We start from the raw sequence: 17,768 nt of genomic DNA on the forward strand, positions 1-17,768 counted from the left end.
GTCCATAACCTTTTAGGAAATGGAAAAAACACCCAATGTAGTCATTATTTAGTCTCAACCTCTCCTTAATACTTTTTATTGGTTGAATATTTATAAAACCCTACAGACACACTTAACCACTTTACTACAAGCCGAGTTGTGAGCTTGTGAATTGGCTATTTTTTGCTATTTTTGCTACTTTTGCGCAACACTCTTATACGATGAAGTAGGGAGGGCATTCGTTTACACCCCCTCAAAAAAAAAATTAAAGTTGAAATATGGAGATACAATGTTACTGCTCGAAAGCAACGATTAGCTAAACTAAGCTCTCTGGTCTTGTCATGTCCAGGATCATGGAGAGCACAGAGGAGGTGGAGAACGATGAAGAAGAGCACATGGTGTCAGAGCTGCGCTCTGAACTCTGGGAAAAAGAGAGGAAGTTGACAGACATCCGCCTGGAGGCTCTGAACTCCGCCCATCAGCTGGAGCAGCTCCGGGATGCTATGAACAACATGCAGGTGTGTGTTTCATAGTATTCTTTCTGACACATGTATTAAAGGTACTGCAAGCGATATTTTATTGTGAAAATATGTGTTAAATGGTCCAATTCCTATAGCAATCATTGCTATTGATCCAGCTCTTTAGTGTACAGAAAATAAAATTCAGGTCAGGATACCAATTTGATCCATTTGGGAGAGAGAACTGAGCACATAAGACACTTAAACCCCTTAACAAAAGTGGAATGGAACACAAGCTGATAAACGATCTTTGTGGGGTTCTCTCTCCTGATTCGTTCGTGAAATTGGGATTGCACCTGAAAATGTATTTTCTGTCTGCTAAAGAGATGGGGAGACCCCTGTTACTGAACAAACACTATAGCCTATAGCAATGATTACTAGAATAATATAGAGCTTTAACCTTTTAACAAAATGCTTTTACTCTTTTACTCTAAAAGAATATCACTTACAACACCTTTAATAATAGAGTACAGTATGCAGTGTTGCCAGATTCTGTGAGAGAAACAAGCAACCAGGTCTAGGAAAACCAGACCAAAAATAAGCAACTAAGGGCCACATGAGCACTTTAACATATACATCAGCTATTTGAAAATAGCAGATCTACAAGCTCACAACGCGTCGCATCGCGGGGAAATTATAATAAGCAGATCTGGCAACCCTGACAGTATGTGCAAATGAGAGTACATGTGAGTTACATTTGTGCATTTATTGAAGTTGAGCGTAACTGTGAAATATCGCCCTCTTGTGGCCTACAGTCAACTGTGGAGAACCTGAAGGCAGAGAATGACCATTTGAAAACGGGAAGTAGCCCTGTTGCGGGCTCCGGTCCTACGACGTCCACCTCTCAGCCCTCAGGCCTGGCCTCTCTGCTGGGGCCCTCGCCCATGAGCATGTCCCTCACCAAGTCCTTCAGCCTCAGCCTGAATGACTGTAAAGAACCAGGTAAGAGACCTGAGGCCGTTTCTACAAATGTCTTCTAAATCCCAACAGTTTTCACGGACCCCTATCTCAAAATATTTTAGTTTTTAGATTTGAGTTATAATGGGTTGAAAAAACATCTGCACTCTCATGTGTTATGAAAATGTCAAATGTCGCCTTCTCTTTCCTCATTATAACTTCTCTTTCTTTCATCAGACGTGTTTCCAGCAGCGGACACGCTAAGCATTTCCTCGCAACGGGACGACACGAGTGTAAAGGTGCTGGTGCGCATTGGAGATCAGACCGAGGTACGCACTGGAAAATATTTACCCTGTCTCTGTACAGTGATGGAAAGTAAACTAAGTACATTTACTGTACTGTACTTAAGTACAATTTTGAGGAAGTACAACGGGAAGTAGCCCTGTTGCGGGCTCCGGTCCTACGACGTCCACCTAATGGGTTGAAAAAACATCTGCACTCTCATGTGTTATGAATGAGTGATGGAAAGTAAACTAAGTACATTTACTGTACTGTACTTAAGTACAATTTTGAGGAAGTATTTCCATTTTTTTATACTTTTATCTCAGAGGCAAATATTGTACTTTTTACCGCTACAATTATTTGACAGCTTTAGTTGCTTTGCAGATTTGGAATATTAAGACAAAGCATACATTAACCAACTAAGCCCTATTTTTTACTTCAGCTATTTAAACATAGCCGATCTACAAGCTCACAATGCGTCGCTCTGCGGCTCCCAGGTTTAACACGTCATTGTTTATACCTGGTAGCCCCTTCTGAATACTGACACTGACTGCACCACATGATTTTAATGTTGAGTTGAAGAGTTCTGGGAACTTAAACCCCTCAGTGTTCATTTAACACAGAGAATGTACAAATGAAGCCAAATGGACACTGAGGATTTTAACAGTGTACAACACAAACATTATCCCGTTTTTTATTACGCTGTGAAGTCATCGGTCATACTTTGAAAGGTCACTGTGCAAAATTTTATTTGGCTGAACGCTGCATGGTGCTGAGGGCATCGCCACGGCAACACAAGCACTGACACTCTCCTCATAGGGAAGCCATGGCAACAACGACTGTAGGTGATTCACTATGCATGTGTGTGTGTGTGTGTTTGTGTAGGAGAGTAAGCAGCAGCAGGAGTTCTATCTGGGTACGGTGCAGGTCACTGGGAGGATGGACTGGGCCAGTCTGGACTCACTCATAGCCAAGACATTCAGAGTAAGTCGGTTTCAATGAAAAATGTGTTCTCTTGTTTTATTAACATCACATTATTACTGTTAGTGATGTAGCCTTGTACCTCAAGGAGGTCATTTAGTTTTTACTGTTTTGAGTTTTTGATGAATGAATGAATGTGATATTGATCTATGTTTCCTGTCCAGGAATACTTGACCCAAGTGGACCCGACGGCCAGCCTGGGTCTGTCCTGTGACTCGCTGCACAGCTACCAGCTGTCCCAGGGAGGAGGGCGGAGGGTGCTGGGTGGAGAGAAGCCTCAGGCTTCGCCTTCTCGCTGTCTGGGCAGTGGCCCAGCTCGCATCCTCGTTACCTTGAAAGGTAGGCTCTCAGTGTGATCCACCGAGAGGAGAAGCACTGTGCTGATTGATTCTAGGATCCACATCGACTGTGACTCATCTGGAATCATTGTTTTGACATTCTATATTGTCGCTGCCGGGGGGGGGGGGGTTTCAGAATTCAAATTAAACAATGGCAAAAATAGCATTTCTGCAAGCTCAAAACGCATCATGATGCGCAACACTTTGAGCTTGTTTAGCTGCTATTTTTGCTACTTTTGTGTGACACTGTAGTATGACGAAGTCTGGCATTAATTCACGAAAAAAGCATAAAAAGTTAAAATATGGAGAGAAGAGGTTGCTACAGCAACAAAATGTATTAACATAGTCTCTATGTCTCTCTTTCTCTCTCTCTCCCCCCCCCCCATATCCAAACACTCCCTCAGGTCTCAGAGAGAAGAGTGTGGACTCCCTGGTGTTTGAGACCATGGTTCCTAAGCCCATGCTGCAGCACTACATCAGCCTGCTGCTGAAGCACCGGCGTGTGGTGATGTCGGGCCCCAGCGGGACGGGGAAGACCTACCTGGCCCAGCGGCTGGCCCACTATCTCCTGCAGCGCAGCCGGCCCGACTGCCCCGAGGCCGAGCCGCAGTCCCCCTCCTCCCCCACCCCATCGGGGGTCACTCACTGCACCGCTGTCACCTTCAACATGCACCGTCAGTCACACAAGGTAATCTGACCTTTGGATCTGTGTGACACTGGCCTGGACACAACCGTTTATTACTAGACTTTAAAGTGGGGTTTTCTTTTTTACGGCTTTTATCGCTCAGCCTCTGTAGGAGGCTAGTCGTCTGTTGTCTGTCTGGGGGCTAATCTGGCAAACCACTGGACCGATCAGTGCCAGATTACTTATGCTTTCTGCCAGACCTGGAGTCTGGTAGAAGTATTTAACTTTGATTTTATAATGGAAGTGATGGGGGTGAAACCGTGCCCAAATTTGGAATCTTTGATTCTCAAGCATTTTCATGACAAGGACCCCCACATGAATATGTATTTGGTCGTGAAGCTTTTGTGCCAGGAACCCCCATACAAGATTTGCATTGTTAAAACGTTCCGAAAATATTCCAAATGTGTCACATTTATTCAAGATTTGTTTGAAAATAGCTGATCTACAAGCGCACCAGCTTGTAGATCTGCTATTTTCAAATAGCTGATGTACTGTATACGTATACAGGGTTAAAGTGGTTAAACTGATTTTGATGCTATAGAATAAATTTAGCTGGAGACCCCCCTGGAATCCCCTGTAGGTCCATGGATCCCACTTTGAGAACCACTGTCATATGGCATAAGCTCCACACTGACGTCATATACCGGTCACTTGAAGTCCGAGATCCACAATGGGATCCACACGCCATTATTGAACCGCGTCTTGTGTCCTCATGCACAAATATAAACAGTAAATGTGTAAAGACAAGGATTTAACCTCCTATGACCTTCTACTCCACAGGAGCTGCAGTTGTATCTGTCCAACATGGCCAATCAGATTGACCGGGAGATCAGCGGAGAGATGCCATTGGTTGTTATCCTGGATGACATCAGTGACGCTGCATCCATCAGTGAGCTGGTCAATGGAGCGCTTACCTGCAAGTATCACAAATGGTGAGTTCACCTTCCAGTAGACAGTTCACCAATGGATCAAGGTCACATTTCATCCATGATAATTAAACATTCTTTGCCTTTGCTGTACTGTGTTTCCAGCCCTTACATCATTGGAACGACCAATCAGCCTGTGAAGAGTTCATCTAACCATGGACTGCACCTTAGCTTCAGGTACCGTAGATCTAGAGTCAAATAAAAACTGTATCTTCTCTCCTGCATTTTAAATCACATGTGGTATCTAGCTGTGCACCATTTTTCCAGGTCCTCACAAAATAAATACTTTTAGAGATACATTTACAATTAGAAAAAGATACAGGTTGGGGTTAGGTTTGGGATTAAACATTTAGAAACATTTAGAAACATTTTCTTTATACTTACAACGGTGTTTGGTTTTAGGCATTAGAGATAGAGTTATGCCTGATTTACACGTTAGTTGCGCACTGGTGTCGTGCAGATCTACAACCGGATCTGTTTTCCGGCTTTAGGCTTTTCCGGCTTTAAGCTTTAAATGGCATTCATGAAATCACTGTCTTAAAATGTTGTCTAGTCCCGGATCACTGGCCTAGCGAGATTGAGTCACGTTCCTGACGAACTGTGCTGCATGTCTCTCCCCATCTCTCTCACCCCGTTTCCTGTCTATCTACACTGTACTATAAACAAAGGCATAAAAAGCACCAAAAATAAAATAAATTTGATGGTCCTCTCAAGTACAGTGGTACAGATGGTCCTGTATAGTACAAACCTCTGTGTATGTGTGTGTGACCTCAGGATGGTGACGTTCTCCAACAACGTGGAGCCCGCCAACGGCTTCCTGGTGAGGTACCTGCACCGCAAGGCGGCCGAGGCCCAGCAGAAGGAGGACGTGGACCCGGCCGGGCGCCAGGCCCTGATCAGCGTGCTGGACTGGGTCCCTCAGCTCTGGTACCACCTCCACACCTTCCTGGAGAAACACAGCACTTCAGACTTCCTCATAGGTGAGAGAGAGAGAGAGAGGAGAGAGGCTGGGGAGAGAGGGTTGTGTTTTTTTTTAACGGCAGAGGTTAGTTTTATTTAAGAGTGCAGTGATGGATTATTTTCCTAGCGATTATTGTATTCATAATTGTTTAGATTGTTCAAATAATTTGTATTGAATCGATTTTTTTTATTTTTAGAATGACTATATCGATGTCTGGTTCAGGGTTTAAGCCCTACTTTATACTTACAACGGTGTCACGCTCAAATTGTGAAAATAACAGATCTGCAAGCTCACAACGGTTTGCATAACGATGCGTCGTGAGCTTGTAGATCTGCTATTTTTGATCTGACAATTTATACTACTCTATTAATACTAGGAGACTGGAGAAGAAACATTAACCTTTGAAATGGCTGTATTCTTTGAAGTGAACCAGCGGATAATGTAAGAATACTTGTTGGTAAGAACCACAGAGAGACCATGGCTGACAGGACATTTTTTACCTTCCCCAGGTCCCTGCTTCTTCCTGTCATGCCCAGTCACAGTGGCAGAGTTCCGGCCATGGTTTATCGACCTGTGGAACCACTCCATCATACCCTACCTGCAAGAGGGAGCCAAAGATGGAATCAAGGTGCTTACTCACCCATGGATGCATTTGTGTGTATTTGCACATACACACATACATGTACACAAACATTCACTCCCAATTTTCTAGTTTTGACGTCCATGCAGACTTATGCAAAGGTTCAAAGGTTCATGTAATTTAGATGCATGTTAGATGCTAGGTTAATTGTTTACCTGGTATTCTATAGTTTCAATGAACAGATTATTATTTTGATAGTATATTGTGTTTTAGACTGATGCTAGGTTCTTGGTTTACCTGTGATCCTAGTTTACTGAGGCACTACACTGTCTCTCTGCACACAATGTTTAGTTGTCAAGGGTCAAAATGAGGCAGGCACCGTAAATGTATTTATTTTGGTATTTTAAAGTTGATACGCCATACCTTGAGCTAGGACCTTGTAGCTTTCGTTTTGGAGCGGTACTTCTGCGGTTGAGTTTCAAACTGAAATAATAGTTCTAACAGACAATGGAGTTACCAGAGGTGTCGCCAGAAAGATGACAAAATGGATGTTACACAGTATGGGCCTCATTCACTAAGCTTGGGTACGCACAGATGTTGTACTTATGCGCAAATACGAATACGATCTTTTTTTGTGTGTGTGGATTTTGGCATGCGTACACTCATACGCCCAACATTTGTCATCCCATATGAAATAAAAGAAAAATATATCTTTTGCTTGAATGCATATTATAGACATGATGCAAATTCAAACCGATCTTTATACATTTTTCAGTCCCGATCAGCGTGGTCGCCATTTCTGCAAATGTTACCACAATTCTGCGTATTTATATCATGATCATAACTTATGTTGCAGGAGGCAACAGAGGCACCTCCAATGTTGCACTATTAATTTATAATATTGATCACATGAACGCCACACAATAGCCTAATAAGTCTTACCATCCGATGAGGATGCAGTATGGATGCAATCTAGCTGTGTCCATTAGCCTGCTCTATTCCCCATCCTGACATAGAACAGCGGATAAAGGACGGATTTCCCCTCAGTAATCAATAAAGCGTGATCTGATCCATAATCTATCGGATAGCGGCGTTCTAGTATGCCCTGGATTCCAGCGTCATCTTTTTACCTCAGCAAAGGTGAGCATTGTTCAGTAAAAAAAACTTAGGCTATGTTATATCCTTCCCACGTTTTAATAGCCTATTATTTGGTGGTGGGCATAACTGTGTAAACTTCAACCACGTTGTAAGCTTGCAGATCTGTTCTTTTCTTCTCACGTTGGTTATTTCCGGTTGCCTTTTATGGTGTTAAATGGGGCATGGAACAATGCAAGGGATCGACACGGGAACACGCTTGTAATATACGAACAGCTGAGATTCATCATAAGATACACCTGTGATCGGCACAAAACAAGGCTCTACACTCTCTTTCATGAATCGCACGTCAGAATTTACACTTCAATATAGTAGGATCGAACATAGTGAGACATTTACAAACAGCTTTGAGAATGCCTTTTAAGAATTCCTCACCTTCTTCTCTACCCTAGGTGCACGGCCAGAAGGCCGTATGGGAGGACCCAGTGGAGTGGGTGAGAGGGACCCTCCCCTGGCCCAACGCCCAGCAAGACCAGTCCAGACTCTTTCACCTACCTCCACCCAGCACTGGACCCCCCGGTGAGGAGAGGAAACCCCCCAAAGATACCCCTCCACCCGCCACACTGGAGTCCGACCCTCTGGTGAGTGTGAATTTAAATGTGTTTAAAAAATGTACAGTCCATTTGGGCATCCTTTTCAGAGGCGAGATGATTTGTGGGTGGGGTAAGCTATGTGTGTGGGTTAAAGTGTGAGGGCAAATGCTTGTGAAATGTGTTAGTTTATAACAACATGTTTTATCTAAGAAAGAAAAACAGGTGCGCTTCCTCTGGATGCCTTATTTAGTTTAAGCGGTGGGTGCTCAGCTATGTATATAACTTGAATCAAAAATCTAAAAATGAGTAATTACATCTGAGCCAGTCTTGCATTATTTATTTTGCGCTTTTTCCACTTCGGTGGTCTTTGATTCAACATGTTTCATCTATTGCTAATTCTATAGAAAGTTAATTCTATTAAAATCATATGTTTTTGGAATTCTAAAGCCTGAGTAGTACTTTGCTGCGTGCGGGTATCACACACCAAAAATAGCCAACTTTGTGAGCTTGGCATGCAACCAAGTATAAATCTGGCTTGACAGCAAGCCCCCAGGACCGCTTAGGATTATTGAAGCAAGACAAGGCAATAAAGGACACTACTTTGCATGCTTCTATTGCCTGAAACCCTAGTGCCAACTTTGGTGTCAATCCAGGAAGTACTGTATAGTGCACTTCCGGGGCTTCATGCGCTGAAATGAATAGGTGGGGGCGGGGCATTGATTGATTGAATACTTTATTAGTCAAACATTAAAGCTAAAAGGATAAACACAAAAAGTCCTAGGGACTTGTTTCCATTGTGGTCCTATGTATTCAATTCATCAAATTACAAAGTACAGAATTAACACAATGTACAAAAGCAAACCCCTTGTGGTGATTTTTCAGGCCAATTTTGAAAGAATTGTTCTCTAGTTTTTATATAACTATGCTTGACACGTTCCGGCTCTTGTCTTCTCCTGCTGCGCAGATGGCAATGTTACTGAAGCTCCAGGAGTCTGCCAACTACATCGAGTCTCCGGAGCGGGAGGGAATCTTGGACCCCAGTCTGCAGGCTACCCTCTGAGCAGAGCAACCTGCTACACGGACACAATGTTGCCTAAAATAGTACGGATGATGACCGTCAGCCAAGCCACTGGAAACACACACTCCGTGTTGTGCCTAGCAAAATGGCTGACAGTGTGTGGAACATGGCGTTCAATCCACATGAGAACTTGATAGACTCAGAAGTCATCTGTGCGCTCAGTAGGCAGTTAGAGACTAAATTATGAACATAAAGGACCTACAGAATGTGTGATTATGGACAAAGGATAAGGTCTGCCTGACTATTATAATATTGTGAAAACCGTAAAACCGCTTTCTTGGGAAGTGTGGGCGAACATGTCGGGAAAGGTATTGATTTGTCTTTTCTCTGTTCCTCAGTTTTGTTGCCGAGGGGGTTGGAGTTGTTGAATCTGCAAGTGCATGGTAACCAGAAGAGTATGATGCTAAATTTATATTATAACCTTATTGATCAAGACCTCATCCTATTTCCATTTTTAGCCACTAAGACGACTAGTGCTGACTGAATTTGTGCCGAGGAGGCACAGGCTTCATTTGGCAAAGAGATTAAGCTTCAAAGGTAAATTGTGACAACATCTGATTTCCCCCAAATTAGGACCGTCACTAGGCATCAGCCAAAAATGCACTTTATTTTCTACCTATCCTAATTGGGTTTTTATTGGCTGTGCCAGTGTCTAGGTCAAAGAGAGCAAATCAGATTGGCCTGATCATGTAGTCTACAACTAAGTCCTCTAGGTGGCAGTATTTACTATCATTGGCCCTCAGCACTCTCAAAGTGTGCTGTCTCACTTATTGAAGGTGCTCCGTAGAATACCACACACTTAAGATACAAAGTAAATTGCATTGGGTAGTGTTTTTGTGTTGTCCGTTTTATTAAGACATCATACCATTCACTGACATTCATCAAATGCATCGGATGTCAGAACTGTGAATTTTCAAAGTGGATAAAAGTGACGTGCATGGGTGAACAGTACACTGAAACAGTTTTAAGATCAGTCTATAATATAATGACATTATCATTGGATCTGATGGTCAGCGGTTTGGTTTGGCTATGTATTGATATCTATAACCACAGATGTGTTGAGGCTGTCAAGCTGCCTACTGTAACGTAACGCTGGTACAAGACATTCCCTCAGTATCCATCAGCAGATGGTGTGAGCCAACTGACTATGTTAGCAGACATTGTCGCATCACAACATACTATAAAAAACCCAGAGGTGGGGCAAAGTGCTGGTTTAACTTGTCTGCCATCACAGCCTACACTTTCTGGCTATATGCTTGCATAATAATTCTGTACTTAGAACAACTGTTTTTTGAAAAACACAACATCCTCTTGTGATCGTTAGGGGAGGATACAGCTTTGAAATCTTGTTTTTTTGTAGGATTTTATACCGAATTGTCCTCACTGATAATCATCTACTGAATACATCACAGCTATCACCCACTATCTAACATGCCATTGAGTCTGATCTTCAGCCAAAATGATTTATCGACAGCGGCGCTGTAGAATCTCTAGATTTCTGTCGTCACTGTTCCTGCTAATATCTCCCGTTCATCACCCCATGAGTATTTCGAGCATAACACCAATGAAGAAACTGCCATCCATCCATTTGCAGAACCTGTACAACAATAAGGATCTTCCTACTCCACGGCTTTGGTTATTTATATCTAAAACGACGTTATTAACTTATAGAATTTGATTTGGTTTCATTCTACCATATCTTCCTCTGTCATCTAACAAGCTATAGGCGCAAGCGTCAGTTGCGGTATGTTGAGAGCTGAGCCTAATTTATATATCATGAGATGTATGAGATCATCGTTGGCGTCACTCGTCGAAAATAACTGTCATTTTATTTGTAAGGTTATGGCAGTGGTTCTCAACCTGTGGGTCGGGACCAACAGGGGGGTCCCTACATGATTTTTTGGGGGGTCCCCAGAATCAGTTAAGTGACAATTTAAGGACTTTTTTAGACCTTTTTAATTCAAAAAAATAATAAATAATAAACAAACTATACAAAAAAATCTAGTAAAACAAATTGTCAAATAATATATAAGAAAGAGGCAAACATTTTGAAAATAGCCGATCTACAAGCTCACAACGCTTCGTATTGTGAGCTTGTAGATCTGCTATTTTCACAAAATGTATCTGTGGAACAGAGTCAAACTAAATGTAATGCCTCAACTCCTACAACTCCAAGTGCTTGTCAGGTTGGGGGGTCCCCAGTTCAAAAATGATTATTTCGGGGTGTCCCCAGTTCAAATATGTTTTTTTTTGGAGGTCGCAGCCTGAAAAGGTTGAGAACCACTGGGTTATGGTACGGTTGCTTCTAGTTTATAAGTGTCATCTTGTCATTTCCTTCCTTCACCACCTCTCTTCATGACAGTTGACACAAATGACAAGTGTCTGTAGCTCTTACATCCTGTTTGCTGTGTAGACGAGGGAAGGAGGGCGGGCGAGGGGAAACTACTGTAAACAAATACGGTGTGCTCTTAACTTCTTAGCTCTGTGCCATTTGACCTCAGACTGCCATGTTGTGTACCTTCCAAACAGGGTGCTTGCTGGTGTAAACTAGAAATGCTGCCTCAGATTATTATCTGTGCCTAAAAACACAATGTTGGCCTGAAGCTGTCTGGCCCTTAGCTGCTGTACAAACTACCACACAAAGGCCTGGTTTTAGAGGGAGAGATCATACTATACCTGGAGAACTTCCCTCTGACCTATTATGATGTCACTTTAACGATGTCACTTTAACACCCAGATCAAAGAAAAACAGCATGCTGGGTAGACAGAGGATGACCGTTTGGACCTTTGGCTGGTAGTTATGATGTAATGATAGTAAAGAGTGTGTGCGTGTGTGTTATCTATGCACTCTGTGCTAGGATAGACCGTGTAAAAAAAAGAAAAAAGAATGGGCTTCTTACTTACTAGTTGATGTGTGATTTGACACCGAACAACACCTTACAAATTGTTCTGAATATCAGTGTGAAGGACGTGATATCTTTGAGGAGTTGCCTGAGAGTGTAAGCGGTGTAATGACACCTCACCCAGAGAAGTAGTGATGTTGATGCATGTATCCCCGGTGTGTTCCCAAAAACCTTGCCTCGATCGTTGGACCTACCGTACTTACCTTATCCATAGGAAGGGGGGGGGGGGGGATTTTAATAATAACTATCTTATTTCCATGTTTGTTTGTTTTTAAGCAGATATTTCTTTTTTCTTATGCAATTCTTTGTATAGTTATCTTTCTCTTTTGTACAGGACATGGCTATTGTAAACATTGTAAATAGTCAACGCATCTCTGCGACAGCAATCACTTAAACTATGGAGGTGTGTATAAAGAGAAGGCCCTTGTATGCAGTGAATGGAGGAGGATCCTGGCGGTCATTTTGTATTCCTCCGCTGTGAAGGAGCAATGGAGGCTTGATGGAGAAGGGGGCTAATAGTGGATTCATGGCATGTCTCTATAACCACAGCGAATCCCATATGTCTAACATTGCTCTATAGACACTCAATAAAGTCATGCCATCCTTCACATCAATGTGTCTTGAGTTTTTTTGGGGGGGGCATTCTGCCAGAAACTTACATGATCTGTCCTGGAACTGTTACAGTGAATAAAACTTGTATAATCCCAAACTGGTTAGTTGGTTGATTTCAGTGAGTTTATTATATTTATTATAGGAATAATAAAACCATTTTAGATACAACCAAGGACATGTGATGAATAAGAACATTTTACTTGCATAAAATAAACTCATTAGGATACGATTCTAACATATAATATATACACACACACACACACACACACTTGTCTAACAGGGCCTGATCATTTGAGGAAATGTGTATAATAATGTATTTTATTCTAATGTTAAAACAAAATGCTGAGATGACATGATTTGTGTTTCTCAATATTCAACATGTCCTCCATATGACTAAATTGTCAGATTAAAGAATAAGCATTTTCTTTCTCTCTCTCTCTGCAAGACCTTAGAAGTGGAAATGGTGGAATGTCCCTTTTACTGTGTCTACGTCCCAGTGTGCTTTTATTGTTGTTTTACCAGTCTTCGCCACTGAAGGACGCCCAAACGTAAGTGATTCTTTTGTGGGCTTTTGGTCTTTGCTGTGACCATGAGCTTCCTTCCTCTATTCATAACGCACTGGAGCGTAACATGACTCATATCATAGCTGTATGAGTAGTTATTCTATCAGGTCTCACTAGGACGCGCCTGCAGCCAACACACAAGAGGGGGTTGGGGTGCAGCACACCCCAAAACAACAGGTTGAGAATTGATTGCGTGAAACAATCACCTGTGCATCCAGTCTCAATGTTGGCAAACAAATAATTGGTCTAAGTAACAGTAAGTAGCAGCCAATGTTTTGTTGTTGCTTTTTAGTGTGCATAATTGCTAGCCGTGGTCCAGAGCGTTAGTGAGTTCTCTCTAACTCACCAATGCTCTGGACCAGCCAGGGCTATAATTTTGCCTACGCAGGTCATATTCATCATGATTTGTGTGCGTGGTGGGGAACTCATTTGAAACAAGCTTAGTGCTTTTATGAGTCTTCCAGTTTAGTAGACCTCGTATTGTGAATTTGTACTTCCATGTACTGTTGTTCTCATGTCTTACTAAATAAAGTACATCAATCAATCAATATATTATTAATATATTGTATACTAGCCCTGAAACATGACTTGGAACCACTTGTTCCTGGTTTGCGAATGTTCTACATTTACAACTGCCACATCTACATTAACGTTCAGATTTCAAATATTAAGAGTTACCCCCAAGCCACGGATGTAACAAGTTGAAGCGCATGGGTCTAAGTACCCGTATCTTCCTTATTGTTCAATAAAAAGCATTTTAATCTGATCGGCGGCCTTTTTTGGTTGTTTATAATGTATCACAGTGCAATACACCTCCCAACCGATAGGGTCGCGTATTTGAAAGAATCTGAGAAAGTTTGGAGGAAAAGCTTTTTATTGAACAATACAGAAGATACGGGTACTATAGACCAGTGCGCTTCAGCTGTTTACACCCGTGGCTTGAGGGTAAGCCCTTTATATTTGAAATCTGAAAGTTTATGTAGATGTAGCAGTTGTAAATGTAAACATTTGGCAAACCAGGAACAAGTGGTTCCACTTCCATGACGCTTGTGACAGGTCGACGAGCGTGATGTGAACCATGGCTAATTGTATGCCAAATCGTGGGCGCATCGGAGTTCAGTTAAATCAGTTGTTCCCAAACGTTTTAGCTGAGACCCAAAAAAGAAATCAGACGTTTGCCCGGCACTCAGACTAGTGAAAATAGCAGATCTACAAGCTAACAATGCCTGGCATTGCACCATAGTGAGCTTGCAGATCTGCTATTTTCACTACTTCTTTAACGTTTTTGTTTTTTCATTGAAATTATTTGATTTTCTGATTCTATTATGATATACTTTAACAAAATGTTTTAATTGCTTTTAATTGATGAAAAGTTTGTGATTTTGTTGTTTAAACTTTTTTTAATCTTTTGAAATAATACATTATTTATTTTTATTTAACTATAGGAAATTAAAAAAGGGAATATTTACTCACGACCCACAAATGGGTCCCGACCCACTGTTTGGGAAACGGTGAGTTAAATGATGGAGGGAGGGTGGGTGTGGGTGACTGTGACCCGGTGTGTGGCGTCCCATGTCATGCAAGGGGTGGAGTCTTGTTGCCCACAGTCCCACCCACACTATATATTACCTGATCAAGTCCCTCTTGTCTTCTTTATCCAGAGGACTATGTGATCCCTAGGATACTTCACTTTGCACCACCATGCCAGCCAAACCTGCACCCATCAAGAAGTCCCCCGCCAAGAAGGCGGCAGAGACCCCCGCTAAGGCTCCAGAGGAGCCTGCACCTGCACCTGCACCTGCCGAAGCTGCCCCAGCAGAGGCAGCGCCTGCAACCCCAGCAGAGGGGACCCCGGCAGAGGCACCCCCCGCTGTTGAAGGTAGTGCTGCTGGTGCATGGAAGTAAATAGCCTTGATACAAGACTGTCATATATTTGACCGATGACCGTCTTTCTTGATCCAAGGCTATATTATGTCTGTGCCAAAAGCGCTCTCATCAGCACAGCAAACTATACGTTTTCTGTTAGGCTGCTAACCTTAACCTTTTTTAATTTAAATGTGTTTATTTGCACATTTAAAAACAACACATTTGTAACAACAGCATAATATTGGGCTGTGCGGGTGAGATTTAGAAAACCCCCTGGGGTTTTATGAAGTTAATCTCACCTCATTTAACAACAAAAATACAAAGTAATCAGAAAAATTAAAAGCAAACATAAATGATTTGGCAACATCGATAATACAACAATGGATACACGGTATGAATGAAAAATAAAAAATAAATATTAAAACGGTGTATGTACAAGTGTGTGTCGGTGTAAGAGTGGAAGACTATGTGAATTGTTCAATTTGATTCATCAAATGGGTTCTAAGCTTATATTTAACATTCAAAACAATTGGCGATAAATGGCAAGTGACATTTCCATTCAATCATTTCAATTGGAATCTCAATCTACTAGACCTAGCCTACTGTGAATATGTCGCCTGTTAAACATCAGAGGATTTTAAACATTCTACAGTATAGCCGGTATAATAAATCCTTACACATTTTACTTCAAGTAGCTTAGGTTAGAATATAAAGTAACCAACACCGTCTGTAATAGTAACTCCATGCAGCATTTTAAGGGGTGTATGTCATCTTCTGAATGCACTGACCCAGTTGCTCTGGTCCTCAGTCAGCATGCTGATGACATCAATTGGAAGGTGTTGTAGAATTATAGGGGGGGGCAACATCTTACATTTATGATTTATCTGTGTTTTGCTGTAGGGTGCCGATTAGTTTTAGCTGGTTGTGCCAAAACAGTAGCACTAAAGGTACAGCAGGGTAAGTGATATGTTTTAAATAAGTGTTAAATAGCCCTATATTCTGATAGTCCTCATTGCTATATAGAGTGTTTGCTCTAACAGGGGTCTCCCTGTCTCTCCTGCTCTTTAGTACAGAAAATGCATTTTCAGGTTGGGATACCAATTTTATCCAATCAGGAGAGAGAACTCGCACATAATACAGATTAAACAAGTGAAATTGGAAGTGATGGCACTAAGAAATGAGCAGGCGGAATTGGAATTGGAACACTATACAATTGAAGCTGATAAATGGGTACTCTCTCCTGATTGGTATTTTCTGTTTATTAAAGAGCTGGAGAAATGGGGGAGACTCCTGCTACTGAACAAACAATCTATAACAACGATTACTCTCAGAATATATGTGCTTTAACCTTTTATCAAAACACTTTTTGTTTTAACCAAAAACTATCACTTACCCTACCTTTAATGCATCCCCCATGTCTATAATGCTTTATAAACATACTTTTGAGGCATTATAATCAGTGGTGTGTTCTACCGTCAGATGCAGAATATCAAAATGACATCTAATATCAGTAATTGTCCCAACTGATCTCATGTCTGAATCTGACGCTGCTCCTGAGTCAGTACTATTTGTGAGACTGTGTTGTCCAGGGGGACTTGTCCAGGGGGATTTTCCTCTACACTTTACACATTATTACTTATTACATAGTACCCTTGTATGATAACCTTTACTACCTAGTGGTATTATACCTTTTATCTATCATTTCACTACACATACTTGTGTGAGCAAACAAAACCTCTTGAATCTCGGTGCTTCCGACCGAGTGGGCTTGCTAACAACTTTGATAGGTCAACTATAAGACTATAAGATTCATTGAGCTTTCATGGTAAAGGCTACAACTTTGTACACCACTGGAACCTTATCTAACCTCTTTTTTTCCACAAGGTACAGTATGATAACATTGCATTTTATCTACATATGCCAGCAGAATTAATGCTAATGACAACAGCATTTGCAACGCAATTGGCTATAAACGCAATGCTGTAGGTCAGCATCACTGATTCTAGGTTGTAGAACAACAATTGAGCCTGCTTTGCCCCAGAATGATGCTTTGACTTAATATTCAACCTGTAACCTCAGCACCTGCTGTAGAGGAGGAGACTCCAGCTCCCAACCTTGAACCTGAGGCTGTTCCAGTTGATGGTAAACCCTGACCCCTGTTATAAACCAACAATCATACCTACCTGCACAACCTCTTACGATCATAGTTTTTCTTTTAAAACGTAGTGGTTCTTAATGTTAAAGCTTCCACTTGTACATCTCTAGAACATTATCTGACGTCTTCTATCACAAGGTAATATATGATCACTGAATAAAGAAGGAGCTGGAGCAACTCGGATGATTGGAACCTTTTTATGTTAATAGCAGTGTACAAAGCACAGAAAGAACACAACGTTTCGATGTCTAATCATCCGAGTTGCTCCAGCGTCTTCTTTATTCAGTTATATGTGTCCGCTCCTGAGACGCACTGGATCAGCCTGATTTTGGCTTGAGGCGCAGTGGAATATCCAGTTAATCCTAATATATGATCACGTTGCATCATATATGGCATGTATATGCCAGTAGAGTTAATACTAATGACGACATAGAATTTATAAAATTCTATTGCTATTGCTGAAAGAGGTCATTGTTGTTGATTCTTCATCAAATGTGCCTACTTTCCACTACCAAAGCTGTTTCTAGTTAATACTAACTTGTGATGTTCAACCTCTAACCTCAGTCACTGCTCCTGCTGTAGAGGAGACTCCAGCTCCCAACAATGAATCTGAGGCTGATAAAGTTGATGGTAACTCCAATTCATATAATAAGTGAACTATATAACTTCTTACACTATAACGCATTGTTAAAATGTAGTTGTTATTATTCACGGTAAGTCTACAAATATGTACATCTGTGGTCTGGAACATTTGCA

The 17,768-nt window shown here is 41.6% G+C and overlaps 2 protein-coding genes across 52 annotated transcripts in view; both read left to right on the forward strand.

The window, feature by feature from the left end:
- nav1a (neuron navigator 1a) overlaps positions 1–12,414 on the forward strand; it is a 162,405-nt gene extending 149,991 nt beyond the window's left edge. For all 5 annotated transcript variants that reach the window (XM_084069045.1, XM_084069048.1, XM_084069047.1 and 2 more), the window contains 12 exons: positions 329–497; positions 1,253–1,439; positions 1,632–1,723; positions 2,562–2,660; positions 2,822–2,996; positions 3,400–3,683; positions 4,461–4,612; positions 4,712–4,783; positions 5,381–5,586; positions 6,077–6,195; positions 7,695–7,883; positions 8,800–12,414. In XM_084069045.1, coding sequence (XP_083925171.1) covers positions 329–497; positions 1,253–1,439; positions 1,632–1,723; positions 2,562–2,660; positions 2,822–2,996; positions 3,400–3,683; positions 4,461–4,612; positions 4,712–4,783; positions 5,381–5,586; positions 6,077–6,195; positions 7,695–7,883; positions 8,800–8,895 — 1,840 coding nt within the window. In that variant the 3' untranslated portion in view covers positions 8,896–12,414. The remainder of the gene's footprint in view (positions 1–328; positions 498–1,252; positions 1,440–1,631; positions 1,724–2,561; positions 2,661–2,821; positions 2,997–3,399; positions 3,684–4,460; positions 4,613–4,711; positions 4,784–5,380; positions 5,587–6,076; positions 6,196–7,694; positions 7,884–8,799) is intronic.
- A 743-nt stretch (positions 12,415–13,157) lies between these two features.
- The window catches only part of mybpha (myosin binding protein Ha), a 35,394-nt gene continuing 30,783 nt past the window's right edge, over positions 13,158–17,768 (forward strand). For 21 of the 47 annotated variants that reach the window (XM_084068162.1, XM_084068160.1, XM_084068168.1 and 18 more), the window contains exons 1-2: positions 13,230–13,247; positions 14,653–14,870. In XM_084068162.1, coding sequence (XP_083924288.1) covers positions 14,693–14,870 — 178 coding nt within the window. In that variant the 5' untranslated portion in view covers positions 13,230–13,247; positions 14,653–14,692. Of the gene's footprint in view, positions 13,248–14,652; positions 14,871–17,768 lie in introns of all 47 variants that reach the window. The other 26 variants (XM_084068151.1, XM_084068153.1, XM_084068150.1 and 23 more) reach the window with 4 other exon arrangements.

This window comes from Gymnoscopelus microlampas (genome assembly GCF_963454915.1).
Source record: "Gymnoscopelus microlampas genome assembly, chromosome: 10".
Taxonomy (NCBI): domain Eukaryota; kingdom Metazoa; phylum Chordata; class Actinopteri; order Myctophiformes; family Myctophidae; genus Gymnoscopelus; species Gymnoscopelus microlampas.